Below are 17,415 nucleotides of genomic sequence, written 5' to 3'. Positions count from 1 at the left end.
AATCCTATTTTTTACATTCCATATTGAACAACTTAAAAGATTAATAGTAAAATCAGAAAAAAAAACCATCACACTGAAGAAACCCAATGTACATTCACAGAAGTAAAGAAAAAATACTTACACCTTGGGTTTTCTCACGAATTATTTTTGCTTCAACTTCCCATTGTGGGCGTCCATCTAAAATAAAGACAACAAAAAACCAGAAAAGTTAAAAATCTTTCACCATACCAATCATATGTGGTTAACTCATTTCAGCCAATTAAATCACAGTTTTATTAGGATTAACTTTAAACAGTTTCTTTGGAAAAAATATCCCGATTTGATTACAGACATTAGAAACAACCTCTACTTTTTTCTGTCTTTTATCGTGTAAGTGAGAGAAATTTTAACAGCTATCCAATACGACTCGAATGGCAAAAAGAAAAAGAAAAAAAAATCCCACTGTTTGCTGTGCCTGTTTAACTTTATGTTGACAGCAATGGAATATTTATAAAAAGTGCTTTAAAAACGTAAGGTTTCCTCTGAGGGACATTATTATTTGGAGAAACATCTTGGAGGCGACTGAAAGAAGCAGCTGGGATGAAAAAACTAACAGGATTCCTGTGTGGTTGGAAGAAATCCGTCACTGCAGCCTGGAGAGGAATAAAAAGTTTGAAAGCTACAGGACGGATTGGCCTCTAAGCTGAAGTAAATAAACTTGCAGATGCCTCCCTTTTTTCATGGTGCTCACATGTTGCACCATGTATATTCTGCACCTGCATGGCCCGTTCCACAAAACCAAAAGGATTTCCCCAAATACCACCGTGAGGCATCTGCAACATTTCTGCAGAGGCGCCTAGTTTAAATGTAGATTAAACAATGCGCACCCAACTGCAAGCCTGTTGTATTTAAGCCGTTAAGCTAGCTATAAGAACCACCAATTCCAAAATGTAAGCTGATGCTCTGATGTTACCTGAAAATTAAACCTGGATGTAGTAACCTCCTGTCGCTTTAGGTAGTTCTAACCTCAAACACATCATATCGTTTGAGAATTTATATCTTAACTTGTTGATGACAGTTTTTTTTTCCTCTTTCTGTGAGCAATGACCTTGACAGTTGACAGCAATGCATTATTACTCCACAGCTTGTTGACATTCAACAGGCAGCAGCAAGGGCCCCACATGTTCTGTCAGACAAGCACCAACAGGAGCCTCATACCACAGTAAAACAATGACTTGGATCGTCGAACCACCCAGTTCTTATGATTTCTCTGTGGAAAAGAATGTACTCCCCATTGTGCTAGAAAAACCAAACAAATCTTAGAGAAAACATCGTTGTAAAATATATAATTGCAGAGCTTTTATAATGAGACGGCACCAGCACCCTTGCTGCATTAGTCACTCTTTAAGGTAGTCACTGTCAGCCTTTACAGTCAGACTCTTTGTAAACAGCTGTGCTTGTAAAAGTCAAAGACCTATACCAATTATGGACCTACTTCAATTTCAGAGTTTTACAAAGTCAAGTAACTCACATGGTAATCTTTTTCCAAGATTAACATTTTAAGTAATGTACATCCACCCCAGAAAGCAGGATGACTGTTGGGTCAGTTTATATTTGGGCCCTCAAGCAGTAAATCCTCATACTAATACCACATAGCTTCCTTTCCCTTGTGTTTTATTCTTTTTCACTGTCTGATTACTTCTTTGAAAAACCTAAAACTAAATCATCATCTTTCTAATCCCCCCCAAAAAACAAAAAATACTCAAAGGGTTAAGACTGAAAAACCTGCTATGACTAGTAAATGATTAAAACATGTTTTACTTCAGATTCATTCAGCTATACAATAAAGATCTATTGCTATATGACCTTTAGACAATTGGCAGTGAATCTGCCTAGTAAATATAGCATCCAGAACTTGCGTCATTGTCCTTGTCACAGTTTGCCTCAGACTTGACATTTATGTTAGCATCCATCATTGCTGGTGGATAGCCAGAGTCGCATTCTGGCTCAAAAATATGCAAATCACTGAATAACTTGCAAACAAAATATTCTTTATTGTGTGATACTTGCTTTATTGCCCTCAATTTGCATTGTTCATCAGGAGAAAAAGTTAATCGGAGTAGATGAGTCAGATTCAGAATCAGTCAAAGCCTGCTAATCCAGCATAAGCATTCAACAAATCACACAGAAACTCATTGATCCTTGTTGTCAACAATCATTTTTGCCATTTATTATGAGTTCTTATGGCCTATTGTGATCTGGATGGTCACCATGTGGGGTTTTATTTGTGTGATTGTTTTAATAACTTTGTAATATTGTGAAATGCATTACAAAATCCTATACTGTGTCCAGTTGTTTTTCACTGTAGACGTACAATTGTTGACAAAAAAAACCCTCTGGCTATTTGCCTTAAGAGAATCTAACTTGAGGGTTTATGTGTTGCATTTAAAATGAAGTAATTAATGTCACTCCATCATCACTGGATTTTTTTTGTTAATGTGGTTTCAGTGCATTATGAAACCTGGTAGAGAAAAAAGTCTGTCAGTTTTCTTTCTTTTCTTCTCTTATCAAAGGTAATCAGTGTCTTTCTGCAGAGAAGGTAATGAGCGCAACCATTTGCACAGTGCTAATCAACATCACATTTCCATCCACTTTCACTTTTTTCTGTCTCTTTCACAGTCCAATGAGTTCATGCAATATGGGGCCCAAGTTACTGCCAAACCAAGAAGCGCCTCTCAGAGGTTTCCACTCACTAGTGTAGCCTGCCATGCTTCACTTGCTCCTTCTGAAAAGGGCCTGAACACATTCCTCGGGGCAGATCTTTTAAATAGACGATTTTAAAGTACCGCACTCGCTCACAAAGGCAACACCACTCAGCTTGTTGCCATGTACAAACTTGAATCTGCTGCTCTGTATCACAAATGTACCTTGGGCAGGTAGGGACTGGTTAAACAAATGTCATCCATTTAAAATTTCCACCCAACTCTTCCATGTCCTTTTTTACAGAAGAAAAGAATGGGTAAAGAAAATAACTTTAAATACCACAAGGAATTTAAGCTAATCTTCAGCTTAGGGTATTTGTTAACAGATAAAATCAGCTTTTAAGGATAACAAATGACTAAAGTATCCATACAGGTGCTGCATAAAATCCACTAATATTTAAAATAGAGAGTTGAAATACATTTATAAATATTTCTTTCAAAATGTCCTCTATAAACTAAGGAAAAAAAACATACTGACCACATTTTAATCACTTTTTAAGGCATTTAAGGTATTGGAATTAATGAACCCTCCTTTGTATTTTTGTTCTAGATAATCTAACAACCACCAGATAAAAAACACATCAACAGTCAATTAACTGTAATAGGTAATAAATAATATCTGATCTGGTACATCTTGTTTTCTGTTTCCTCAAATGTCTTGACTGCTTAAGGAAACACAAGCATCCACAAAAAATCCCATGCAGGCTTAGGGAAAACATGGGAACTCCACACGGAAGAGCCCCAGGCACACTGATTATTACAGACCACTGCAGTATTTAAATTAAAATGTGACATCAAAGACACAATTTTATAACCTGTTAAGCAAGTCACGAACTGTCAAAACATGAAGAGCTAAAAACAAGTCAGGGGTAACGCTTCCATTCATACTTTTCAGTCTTAAAACGCCGAACATTATCCAATGTATATTTTATTTAAGCCGTTTAATGAAGGTCAGTGCACACCTAATATTGCCTAACATAAAATTCAGCATGACCATCCATCTTGGAACTACACTGTATCCAAAGATATTGCACAGGCTCTTCTTACCAGGGCCTTTCTCCAGGAAGATAACCTTGGACTCTGGGAAGAAGTTGGAACCAGTGATCACCATCTCTTCACCCCCACTGACCAGACAGCTGGTGAGGTTGGACTTCTCAACCTGCGGCAGCTCCTGAGCTGAACGCTGGGCTGGGAGAGATCCAGAAAGTTTAACAATAGCTGATGAAATTTCACATTATAATGTCTATGTCGGTGAAAACAAATGTTTACATACACTGTGTTAAAAATGACAAAATAACTGTTCTTTTTCTCAGTCTGATATCAAATAAGACTCAATGTTTTCTGTTTTAGGCTAGGGCAGAAAGGACTACTACAGTTATTTCTATTTGCTAAATGCCAGATCAGTGAGAAATAGAATATTTTAGAGATTACATACATTACCTCATTATTTAGTAAAAAGTGCTTTTTAAACTGTATAACTAAGATCAAACATTATTGTTTTAAGTGTTCTGTACATTTCTGAATGTGATGAAGGCAAAACAATGCTTCAATCTGGCATTTAGCAAATATAAATGGTTTGAGGAATCCTAGCTGACCTAAAACAAGAAACCGTTAGTCTGACAATCAGAGTGGGGAAAAAGAGGTTATTTATTTTATGGTGCCAGTAAATATCTGCTTTGTTTTAACTTTAGAATCTTAATTAAATATGGATTGAATGAACATGACATTCAAGTCTCCATCGGCTAAAATGTCTCATATTAGACATTCTAATCAAGACAATTTCTAAATAAATATTGTTGTGTGTTTGAATATAACAGAAAGTGGACACTCACAGCACTCCACAGGAATAGAGGCAGCTTGCAGGGACAACACCTTCCCGTTGGGTTGAGGGATGTGCACTCGGAAAACCACGCGGACCCGTGTGTTCTTTCGTCCTATATCCGTCTCCCCCTTCCGCAGCTCGATGTCCGAGTTCCGCAGCTTCAGTATGCCAGCACAGTCAATACTGCAAGGAAAGGAGGAGGGGAAAAACAGTTGGCCCTGCACAGCACCATCAGGATGTTAAGCATCTCAGGCATATTTAGTTAGTACTTGTAAAAAAGCCTTTGGGTGATAAAATAGCCCGCAAACCCAGTAGGAGATTGGCAACTAAAACTGCCTGCGAGGGTAATTTATTACAGTTATAAATAAGAAATCCTATACCATGAAAAATGCTATGAATCACACTGTAAATGGAACCAGATCCTACAAAAAACGTAATTATTTAGCTGTAAAAGGTCATAGTTATATAAATAAAAATTATTTCTTTGCTCCACAGGAAATCCTGTAAATTTAATGTGTAACCAACCCTTACATAAGTGTAAAGCAAGAAACTCTATAAAATATATTTTGGAAGACGATGCGTATATTTATAACAAAAAGGGTGTTTATTTTTCCTCGGTTAGCCCTTCCTCCATGGAGGTAAGCCCATGTGGCCTTATAATTCAACTTTTACTTCCGACATGTACCTGGCTGACATGCTGTTTTCAGGAAGCAGAGGGATTTCAAGAACTTTGGTGCTGGAAAGCACGATTTCTTGGCTGGCCGTTGCTACAGTCTTCCCGGTGATCCGGTGCACCTGGTAAAAGGCGTGTGGCCTCAAGTAGCGGTCGTCTGCGGTTCCTATGAACATCTGCAGATTCACAGGCTTGTCATTGTAGCCAGTGAGCTAAAAGACAACAGACAGAGGCAGAGAAAGAAAATATACAGACGTGAGTCCTTGGGCTTGACGTGACGGAAGGTGTGAAAGAATACACACATGTTGTACATATCTCTACTTTAGGACAGAAGCTCTCAAACCTTTTATAGAAAGAACCACCTTCCTAAGTAACATACTGTATTTCCAAGGCATCACCACACTGTCAATGTGTTTTAAAACTACAATAGCATAGCTTCTAAACAGAAATATTTCATGATATTTATTTAACCCAATTTGAAGTAAATTTTTTAAGTTGTAAAACTAAAAAGCAAGGAACCCTGAAGTTTGAATTCCACAAGGGAAGAAATGAGGTTAGTCATCAACCCCAAACTCAAAATACAATATGTTTGTTGTGTATTTAAAACACAGGAGTAGTTGCCATAACGAGCAATTTGGTAGTTAGTATTTTGTTGAAAATATTTTCACAAACAAATATTTATGGTCCATCTGTGGTAAATTAATATAATTTAGAGTGTTACGTTGTTATCACTTTGTATTGCTAATAGCAATCAGTCTGGTCACTTAGTACAACAATAGAAAGCAAATCACACTGGTTTTCCGACCTGCACATAAAGTCGGAAAACCAGGATACTTTGAGGATGATGTTCCTATGTCGACTTCACAACTAAACAAAAAGCAGCACGAGTTGCTCAGTCTGTACTCCACTTCCCTTTCCTTTTGAGCATTGTTTTTGAGGCGTGGGTGGCAGTGGCTATGGTGGTAGAACAGGTTGGCTAAAGATCCAGTTCACAGTAAAAAAAACTTTGCCAAGTTTGTGTGCACCCAGCTGTGGATTGAAGGGAGGCTACTGTGCTGTGGCAATCCCATGGAAGGAGGACAACAACAACGTGTTTGAAGCAAAGATTAATATGCCTGACTTTCTGCTCTGTTCTGGTTTATTAGCTCTACATTGTAGTTAATCTGCTCCCATCAGTTATGAAAATCAATAATTCCTACTAGAGGTGGTAAAAGTATTACTTGAGGTTCTTGTGTTGTATTTTGATACGAAACAAGAAACATGGCTTTAGGGAATCAAAAACTATAATACTTGATGTGGTATTTTGCAATAGTAGCATCGTGACAGCATGATACTGTCGAGCTATAACATTTCTAACACGAAGGAATTTCTATTTCCACACAGAGAAGACCCTGGGAAAGGCGCAGAATTCACTGGAGTGACTGTGTGTCCCATCTGACTAGGGAACACCTTGGGATGTCTGTTACCCTCACAACCCAGTCTCAGATGAGCAGAAGACTCCTTAAAAATGAATGGATGTCTGAATCTTTTCACGAGAAAGGGAATCTCTAACATATAAAATAAGTTGTACTTCATCAAGTCGTCTAATAGAGAAAAAAGTCCTCAATTCATTCTGTGAGGTCTGACTTAAAGATTATTTTTTTTCTTTGTATGGTACCAAAGATGCCAGTGAGAATGTCATCAAGATTTCCAATGGTTCACTTGAGCCAACATGGTTGGAAAATGAGCACCAAGCAGCAGTTTTCCTCTCTCAAGTTGTCCCCGAATGCTGCCACTTTAGCCGCTTTCCAGAGAAGAAAATCTTTTATGGGGTAAAGTTGTTGCATGTTGGGTAAAAAAAAAACTAAAGGAAAATGGAAAGAAGAACAGGACCTTTCTTCTACAAAAGGACAGAACAAACACACAAGCCACACAATCCCACCACTGTAGTAATGTTGTACTTGGAAGACTCTGTGACAGCAGGATGGCATCCCCCCACATTCACGCTCACACCGGACTGCTCTGAAATGACCACACCCCCATTCAGATGCAGGGTAGCTAATAGACACCAACAGAGAAGAAGAAGAAGGCCTTTCATTGCTATTTCACCACTTTTAACTGCCAAGCTTCAATCCCACCACAGCTGGCTGCTGGCGCTACACCCTGGCCAGTTTGCGTCACACACCCTGGTGTCAGTGTTAGGTGGAAAATGATCAATGCATGAAAGGACAGAAAGGTGGTGAGCTAGAAATAAGTCGTTTGGCGTTCCAAACCACAAACATAATTTCAACATTTAGTAGCCTGTGTTCCTTATTTGCTGCATTTTTCTCAACAGTTTCTAAAACAAGCTAAAAGAAAAAAAAAGTAAATGTTTAAACATGGGGGTGCCTATGTTCTACCATAAAAAACAAATATGTTCAGGGCATACTTAAAAAAGGATTAACCTACAAATATTTTTATTACTGAGAAGTACGTAAATAAACTGAGTGGAATAAATCATAGTAGAAATGCTAAACTGCACAAATTATTACATGAAACATATAAACTATCATTTTTACAATGGAATCTTAACTAAACCTGTTGAAGCAAAACTTTGGCACATTCAGGTACGCTGCCACTCCTTTATAACATACTCTGAATTAGTTTTAAAATAGCATAGTTATCAATCGGCGTGAATGACTAAGAGTAGCAGATCTCCTTAATTTAGGGTGTGCTATGTCAGACAAAGTAATAAATCCTAAGATCAACATACCAACCTGATTTGAAACACACAGGTCATCAAAATGAAACATCTGGATTCAAAGAAATAACAAGTTGCAAGAATCAACAGCCCTTTGAGTTGTTGATTCCTGTTTTATAATCACGTCTGCATATTGTTGGAGTGAGAACATGAAGTCCTGACTCGTGTTTGAATGTATGCATGTCTGCACTACGCATCGTGTGTTGGTGTGTATATGCATGGCTTTAAATGAAGACAAGTTTATTCACAATGCCATATCTGTTCCAGACAAGATTAAAAGAAAGCTAGGATCTGTAGAAGAGGACAGACAGATGTAAAAACAAAACTGTTACAGGGATATAAACAAGAGTTTATTGCATTGCATGTTCTGAAGAGTGTTTTTGCTTTGTATTGTTTGCTAGCTCAGTTTGATTCTACATATTAAACATGTTTTATGGAAAATGCTTCAAAGCAGAAGAGCTGGTGTTTGGCATTACATAGAATCAGTTTCCATGAAGTCAGAACTTGTAATTAGAGATGCAACAACTATGATCATTTTTGTCCTTAATGCAAAGTTTTCAGGATGCGTTTTAAGAAGCATTGTACTGTCTGGTAACTATATTTCCCTTTAAAGTACAGTGCATTCAACAACAAAGGATCAAATAGTCTAAATGATTATTATAAATTTATTATAAAAATGATTACTATTAAGCATTTCTGAAATACCTTTATTTTGCTATCCCAAAGTGTCAAAAAAAAGTTTATGGAAACAGACAAGGTCTCATGGCATATTCATGCTTTAGAAAGTTCTGGGGTGTCTTTAAAGTGGGTACCCCATATACAGAGGCAATTAGCTGTTGGTGCAGTTTTTGTCAACTTTTGTTACATGCAAAAGTCTTAGTCAACCTTCGCTGCATGTTTTACCCCCTTCTGTCTTTGCCCATTTCCTGTCTAAAAACTGCAAATAAAAGCCACAAAAACTTTTAGAATTTTTTTTTTTCAAAACTGCTGAAGCATTTTTTCCCATCATACCATCCCAATAGTTTAATGTCAAAATATAAAGGAGAAATTGACCCTCTCTATAGATCCTACATTGGCGCAGCTTTACCCCTCCCCCACATGTTCCTGTGCACCTTTACTGGGAGGAAACCAAAAAAAAAAAGAAAAAAAGAGGCAACCATCACTGCTTTTGGCTAATGTTGTAACACAGCCAGCTGTAGGCTCACAGCCCAAGTGAATAACTTGACTTAGCAGCCATTTACCTGCCTGTGAAATGTAACAAATTAAATCTAATAGATATTACCATAACTCTTATAATCAAAGGTATAAGCAAACTTCAAAGAAGGATATGTAAACAAGAATGTATTGAGCTCCAGAATTATCAAGTTAATGAAAGCTTTTCTACATAAATGCACAAAACACACATTCTTGAGTTATACCACATTCCTAAACCACATACTAAATGTAGGGATGAGTGTAAAACACCTCAGGAGGGTGGTTGCTGCACTTTTAAACTTCTTCCCTCCTCTCAATTTGAAAGCTCTGAGAGTAAATCAGGCCTGATAGAAATCAGTTGTTATATTAAACCACAGTGACATTAATGGCAGTCACAAGACCCCCAGGTCCAGGTTCGCTGAGGCACGTAACCAACTTCTGACTTCCAGCATTTGATTGTGGATCGAGTTTAGGATAAACCCTTTCCTTAAAATAAAACTGCAGGATACGGTTACAGACTCACCTTCTACTAAATAAAGACCCCACTTATTTTTGGCCTTCATCTGTTCCACTGAGGCAGTAATAAAGAGAGCAAGCTGAGGTTGAAAAACATGTCCCAACATTGCATACATTCATACACAGAGTTAAAAGCATTTTGACTTTTGATTAAAAAGACAAACATTGAAAATTAAAATTACTTCTAATTTCTCCAGGACTGTTTTGACTTAGAACAGCATTCAGCCATTGGGTGAAGATTAAGGGTAAAACACCACCTGTTCACTGAACAATTTTCAGATTATGTCTTTCATTATCTGTGTTTATCTTCTTCCCAGTTTCTCTTCAATGTGTCGTTCCACCAGTCTGTTTTCGTCATTGGTACTCTTCCTTCTACTTTTCCTTGTGTCACTCTCTCCTCTCTGTTCCTGTCCTACCCTCTCACCTTCCTCAGCCTCAGCCCTCTGCCGTAACATGACACTTTCTCACAGCGACCGCCTGACTCTAAGTTGTTTCCCTGTGTTGCTCCGCTGTTGCCATGGCGAGACTCCCCGTGTGTGCAGGGTGTGTGTGTGCGTTTGCGTGAGCAGCTACATAGACCCATGCTGGTGTAAACTAAAATCCTGACGCTTGTTTAGGAAAGTGGATGTAAAAATTAAAAATGTGGATTTAAACACACAAACTGTGTTTTATGGAACAGTCTGCAATGTTTGGAAGACAGGGAAGGGGTGTATGTAGCTGTCTGGTTAGTGTGTGCGCACCACTGACATAAAAACAGGAGAAACAGCGGTCAAGGTCACGCGAGGTCCCATTTTATCTGGCAGTGGTTTCCCTGGTGTGGCACTGAGGCACCATGGGATCTATTGGCACACACACACACGCACACACACACACACACACACACACACACACAGAAAGAGAAAGTCACACAGCCCTGCTGTTGCCCAGTACACCAGGGAGGGCAGTGAGAGCCAGGGGGCTGGTTGACTGTTTGTTTAAACAAGGTCAATACATGTGCACGCTCATGCGCATGCACAAACCGACACACGCAGCAGACACGTTTACTGTATACAGCATGAGGCCTGTATATGGCCCTGTTCTACTTCCAGGCTCAATTCCTTTTATTCCCATTTTGTCCTCCCTCACTTTCACTCACTCTTAAGCACACTTCTCTTTCTCCTCCCCCACTTCTCGATAACTTTTTTTTTTTTGTGCGCTGGGTACTAAATTACAAAAAGTAAGTAGCTAGCCTCTCGTATGTTTACATCAAATACAACCCCGGGGCAAGGCAACAGTAGTCCCAGCCAGTCCATAAAGTGTAAACTGCATGAATATGGGCTAGGCACGGGCTTGTGTGAAATTTTTATGCTTTGATGACCTTGTAAAAACAACACGATTTCACAAGATTACAGTATTTACCACAGCAGATAAAGCAAAGTGTAGAATGACTTAACTCAAGGGTGTTCAAAGTTTTTGGAAAGTCAGACAAAATAATGAAGTTGAATGTAGTTGTGGGCCCAAAAAATTATAAACTCTCTCAACAATAAACAAAACACAATATATCCCCTTGAGATTCAAAACATAAAAAGGGTTTCGCAGTGGACATGATCAAAGGAAATGCATACAAATTCCTAAATGTTTTGAGTGAATTGTTTTCTCTGGTTGCAATAAATTGTTAAGTGGTCCTGAAAGGTAGATAAGCTCCAGATTGGCTCCCCGAAAAATAAGCAAATTACCAGATTATGTACTGTATTGAAACTAGTATAATAAAAATATGTACTCAATAATATTATATCTGTAATGATCAATTTGTTACTATTTTAAGCAGAAAGAAGAATAATGTTTCAAATAAAACCAGAAAGATTTTGCATGTAAATACCACGATACTATGAAATTGTAGTAATTAACCCAATGTTACTTCACCATTGTGATCACAAACCAACTCATGCCAAGGTAAATGTAGTGATTGCTCTACAAAAGACAAAAATCATACTAAATCAATTAATTACTAAATCAATTTGGTGTGCTGGCACACCAAATTACAAAGTCTATTCCTGCTGAAGTATTTAGAAATGTTTATTATTACAATTATAAGACTCATCTAAAATGTTTTTTTTTTTTTTATTTTTTTTATTATATAGGTTCCTCTTTACTGAATAACACTAGTATAACAAGTTGATATTAGCCTGTAATAAGTCAGGCTAACGCAAGTAGATAGAAACATCTGTTAAGGTACAGAAAAATGTGTAGCCTGCCAGGAAGAAAAAATTTACATCTGAAGAACTAAGACCAGATATGCTGATAATGAGAGGCTGAATGACAAACAAGCTTTAATGGGGTCACTCAAATTGTGGGATCAAAATCATTTCATGCATCTAAGCTAGTGGAAATGAGGCCGAGTTGCAGAAACGCTGTTTTACATTTCAAATCCTTGTCACCTGACACCATAGCTTCAATTAGATTAATCAGGCATGATGATACTGACAACATACATGTTTTCTCTCTGTTATTTTTCCATAATTCACAGCTTTCCATTACATTTGTGTGCTTTAGATTTGCTGCCATGCTGTGTGCTGCATGTGTGAGTGCAACAGCATATTCATCGTCTGTCAGCTTGTTTCTGCCGCATCGGCCTATCCCCATCTCTAGCCAAATTGGTAATACCAGAGGGGCTCCTTATATTTGTGTGGGTGCAGCAGCACACAAATAAGCTCTTTAAATATGCCCAAGGATACCTCAGCCTTCAGCCAGAGAGGCTTTGGACTTATATGTCTCCTAGCAACAGGTGAACTGATTAAGGTTTGCAGCTAGCCCCAGAGGAATGGCTAAAACAGCTACGCACACATGCAGCCAAATTTCAGTTAACAGTCATATTACAAGGTTTAGGATAAAATTAACAAGCAATACAGGAGTATTTTAGACATAAAATTAATTGAAACACACATGCAAGTACAATTTTATAAAACCATTTCCTTCCACACATTTTATCATTTTCTTAATTTATCAAACGGCTATTTTTTCTTATCGCAGCCAGAAGTCAAAATAAATTAAAGGTATATTTCAACAAATGTGTTTACCTTGTTGAGCTTTACCCTTTGGAAGATGGCAAAAATACAAATCGGAGGAAGAAACACATCTTTATTCCTAACCAGGTAAAAAGGCCAGTTATCAAAATAATTTATAATGTGTATAAATAGAGCCCCGTATAATACCCAGCAGTGTAAATAGCTGTTGTCAAAAGCAATTACAAATTTACTGTCATTAAGAGAAAAAAAGATAGGAAAATCATGATCACCGTTTTTAACACCATTTCACTATGTAGAAACAAACTACTCCAGAACACCTAAGAGAAAACATGCATTATCAGGCATCACAAAAGAGTACAGGTTTTATGTTTATGTATGATCTCTGTTTATGGCAACTCCTAAGCATACTTTAATCTTTCATAATCTTCTGTTGATATAAAACCGATATATCCTAACAGAACAATAATCTTAAGATTAACAAGTATTTTATCTTACTTGTTAAATCTTGCATAAATCTTGCATAATGTGCATAAGCTGGTCAGCAACAAGGAGCTGTACTCACAAAACGACACAGTTGATATCAAACTCCTGACTCACTGTAATGCCATGTTTTGTTATCCAAATGAGAGGCGCCAAATTTGTGTTTCATGTAGTGCTGCTACAACACTAGGATTACAAACCTAATACCACCACTAAACATCTTTTATAAATCAACATTGTTGGATATTTATTGACCTTAACCAAAAATATATTTGTTAGCAACTAGATAATAGAAATAAACACTTTTCCACTAAAAAATATAAATAATCCAATGGATGAGTGGATGGATGGGGCAATAAAACTAATTTAACTGGCTACACAATTTCAGCTTGCAATAACGCATCTAGGATATTTTCAACATATAATTTAACAAACCTGTGATGGCATTGGAAACCCTGATGAATATCTACACAATAACTATGTCACTAAATCTCCTTCTCGCTACATCCATGTAGCATTAAACTGCCTTGTATTGCATAGAAACAGGTTATAAAGTATAGTTTTAAATACCTGGATGAGTCAATACAAGAATTCTAAAACTGATTGAATACTTTTGCTCTGCACCCTAAACAGGCTACATTAGATTTCTGTAGACAAAGCAGTTCAGTAGTGTGTTGATATGGGCAACGGCCTGGTCAAAAAATGGAAGTCATCTCCATGTCCAGATGGCAGCAATGACGTTATTTGGTGACGTCACGTCACTGGAAGTGTCAAGACTCAAGGAGAAGAAGAGGTTTCGCATTGAGAAGTGGATATGGAGCCTATTTTTCAAATCTAAAAATTTAAAATCAAAACGACATATTGTAAGCGATGCTTGCTATAATAGTTTGTCAGGCAAATTATGTACAAAAGACCAAAAAACAACAACAAAATGCAATTAAGATCCAACTATTTTTGGATAAAAATGTACAGAATTTTAAGCCATCTAGTATTTTACTATTTATATTTTAACATGCCACAAAATATTTATCTTTGGCAACTGCAAAAATGATTTCTGTATGTATCATTTTTAAATATCCAGTGTGGAAATTACAATTTTGCAGCAGAAAGTTCGCAATCACACGTTGCTATAATTTTCTGCCTTCAGAGAACAGCTTATTAATTTCCACCAGTACACCTGGAGAGTATGATATACTAAAACTTCTTAAATGTTTTAGGTAGTTTGACTCCTATCAAATGGTTTCTGCATAACTTCCCACAAAAAGGCTTGTATATTTTCTTATTTTATTTGTTGTAATACACCTTTGATCACTTTCCTTGCTTTTTCTACATTAAATAACAGTCTTAATTATTCTAAAATACCAGGTAATGTTATTAATGGTGTGCTGAGTTATTACTAATTAACTAAATATAAAATCTGTTTTTCATTCTCAAATTAGAAGCTCTTTTAGACATGATCAATGCCCAAATAGCTAAGAAGCCAGAACTGCACAGAAAATGTGCAGATGTTTCTTATACCTGAATAAAGAATTTAATAAATATTTAATATAAAGGCAAAAGAATATATATTTCTAAACAGTTAAAAAAAATGAGTTTGTCAAACTTGGTGCTCAACCTACTTTGGTTCCTACACAATACCTCATTCACCCACACATTTTCTTTGTGCAGAGTCGTGCAAACCGCTGCTGATGAGAAGCAAATGCTATCTCTGCCCTTCTCTCAACCGCTTTCCTAACTCAGTATGTGACAACACACCAGTTCGTGAATTTGATTATGAAAGCATTTCAATTTTTCTTTCATCCTTGGTAGTTCCTGCAGACCGGTATATTGGAGCGGTAACTCAGAAAGTGCAACACCTCCCGGTTTAGATGCATATGATGAAATAAACTGTTAACCCAGCTAATATAAAGAAGAAATACATGTGTTATCCTCTTTCATGGTTTGCTCATCACAACAGCACTATTGTGGCCTATTTACAGCCTCTTGCTAAAACAGGGAACACTAGGTATTATAAATAACCTAACAAACTGTGTCTATGTATGTGAAATTAAATATATTCAACTAAACTGACTTGTAGGCCAAAAATCTAAAGGTATTACTGACCATGTTTTGATGTTTGAAATCAACTTCTAAATGCCTTTGTGATCCAAGTCAATTGTCTTCAATTACTAGCTACATCAAATAAAGCAACAATACCAAACATTGTCTCCTCAGGATGAGAAAAGAGGGCAACAGTGACAAGTGCTTGGTTAAAAAAAATCTGAAAGTTAAATTATGCATCGTCACATATGGCAGGATTGAATCTTGGTCTAACTGAGGTGGAAATGGTTAATGATTGCCCTGAAGGAGACTGCATGACTGAATGTATGAGGATATAGGCTGTTTCTAAAGCAACAAATGGCAGAAGTCTTTGTTGTTTTAGGAAATGTGTCCACAGCTGTTCAAGTGTTGTATTTTATCTTACTTGTTAAATCTTGCATAATGTGCATAATCACTAGTGGTGAACTGAGTTCACCCGATGGTTTATTTACTCCCAATCTGGAGACACCAAGAGCTAAAACTTATCTTACCACCAACCAATGAAAAATATTTTTACATAGAAAATTACAAATAAGCAAGTGTAAAAAATATCAAAAACATACACTTAAACATTAGTGCAAAGCATTTCCATTGAAAAAAAAAGAACAAGTAAAGCAAGTCCTGTAGTTCAAGATGTGAAAAAGAAAGTAATGGGACATTTTACACTGCAGTGCTAGCCAGCAAGTATCAAATATACAAAGCAGTGTCGTAGGGCCATGTACATGAAAAGACAGATAGTCATGTATTCGATAGAGATTTCTGAGACAGATGGAAGAAAAAAATTGAGCAAATCATTATAACAGTGTGTACAATAGTTTACCGTTTCCAGATTTCTTTTTGATACATATTTCAAAATTAAGCTCAACTCCATAGTATTTTCAAAGGGTGGTTTTCTTTTAAAATGTGAAAAAAATTGTATTCCTTGATTTGCACATAATGTTTTAGTTATTTAAAAAAAATGACATGGAAATACATTTAAACACTTTTTTAAACCACAGCAGTGTAATATTTGTGAACCTTTAATAATAGTAAATGTGGACCTTTGACTATGGATTTGCTAAATTAATTTACTCCACTTTTATAAACTTTTGGGGATTTAGTAAATGTGGTTACAATGTAAAAAGGGAAATTCAGAATAAAATGCTAAAAGTAAAAATTTGGGAAAAAATAAGAGTATGGAAAATATGGAAAAGCTGATTTCAAAGGGAACTATTTTGCAACCATTGTAAAGTTCTGCAACAATGGTGAACAAAGACCTTTCCTAAACCACACATATAAAAAAAAAGCTTGGCATTAGGCTCTTAAATTATTAATTAGACTGAAATCTTCTGTTACTTGGTCTTATTCTCTCTCTTTATCTCTCATCTATGCCGTTACGCATCCTATCAAATGACAGACTAGCTGACAGGCATATTGTCACACCCTTCATGCCATCGTGCCTGTCTGTCTTACTACTCGTCGTATAAGTAGACTCACTGAGTTTTACAGTAGAACAGGATGTGAATGACAGTTTGAACTAACAGGTTGCACACTGACCTATTTTCAGTCGAATAATGACCCCTGATTGTACATATAGGTGCCCAAAATTAGATCGAATATACTCAAAAGGTTAATTTATCTCAGTAATTCAGTACAAAGACTAACTTGTATATCATATAGTTACAATATAATGTTATGCAGAACATTTATTTCAATTTATTTTGATGTTTTTTTTCTTATTGAAAACCAAAAATTCAGTTTCCAAGAATATATCCCCAATACAAACATTAGTACAGAAGCATTATTCTAGGCCATAAATAATTGTCTAGGAGACGGCAGACATGACACTTGTACAGTTTTCAAGATAGTGTAATGTTTCCAGAGTCTAAGATGATTTGGGGAGCCATGTCAACAGAAGGTATTAGTCCACTGTGTCTCAAAGTCAAAGCAGTTATCTTAGCTTTACATTCAGAGCACTTCATCCTTCTCTGCTGACAATCTTCTCATTCAGACTCTTGTTAAAGTAATTCTTTCCAAGACACAATCTTTGTGGAGAAGTTAATTTATTTTCCAGCAGGACTTGGAACCTACCCACGATGCCAATGCACCAATAATTCCTTTACTGACAATGATGTCACTGTGGTTTTTAGTAGGGATGTGCCAATCAGGTTTTTTCCTCCCGATACCGATCACCCATGAGGGACGAT

General features: G+C 36.7%; 1 protein-coding gene across 1 annotated transcript in view; it reads right to left on the bottom strand.

The window, feature by feature from the left end:
• The window catches only part of nfatc3a (nuclear factor of activated T cells 3a), a gene marked incomplete at its 5' end in the record, with an annotated part of 41,502 nt that overhangs the window by 15,893 nt on the left and 8,194 nt on the right, over window positions 1-17,415 (bottom strand). Inside the window, 4 exons of the mRNA XM_007544076.1 lie at window positions 122-177; window positions 3,789-3,929; window positions 4,574-4,746; window positions 5,249-5,448. Of these exons, the coding sequence (XP_007544138.1) occupies window positions 122-177; window positions 3,789-3,929; window positions 4,574-4,746; window positions 5,249-5,448 (570 nt within the window). The remainder of the gene's footprint in view (window positions 1-121; window positions 178-3,788; window positions 3,930-4,573; window positions 4,747-5,248; window positions 5,449-17,415) is intronic.

Source organism: Poecilia formosa, unplaced genomic scaffold (assembly GCF_000485575.1).
Source record: "Poecilia formosa unplaced genomic scaffold, Poecilia_formosa-5.1.2 Scaffold986, whole genome shotgun sequence".
In the NCBI taxonomy this organism is placed as follows: domain Eukaryota; kingdom Metazoa; phylum Chordata; class Actinopteri; order Cyprinodontiformes; family Poeciliidae; genus Poecilia; species Poecilia formosa.
Note: the sequence above shows the minus strand (reverse complement) of the source record. Positions and strands in the feature narration are given on the sequence as shown.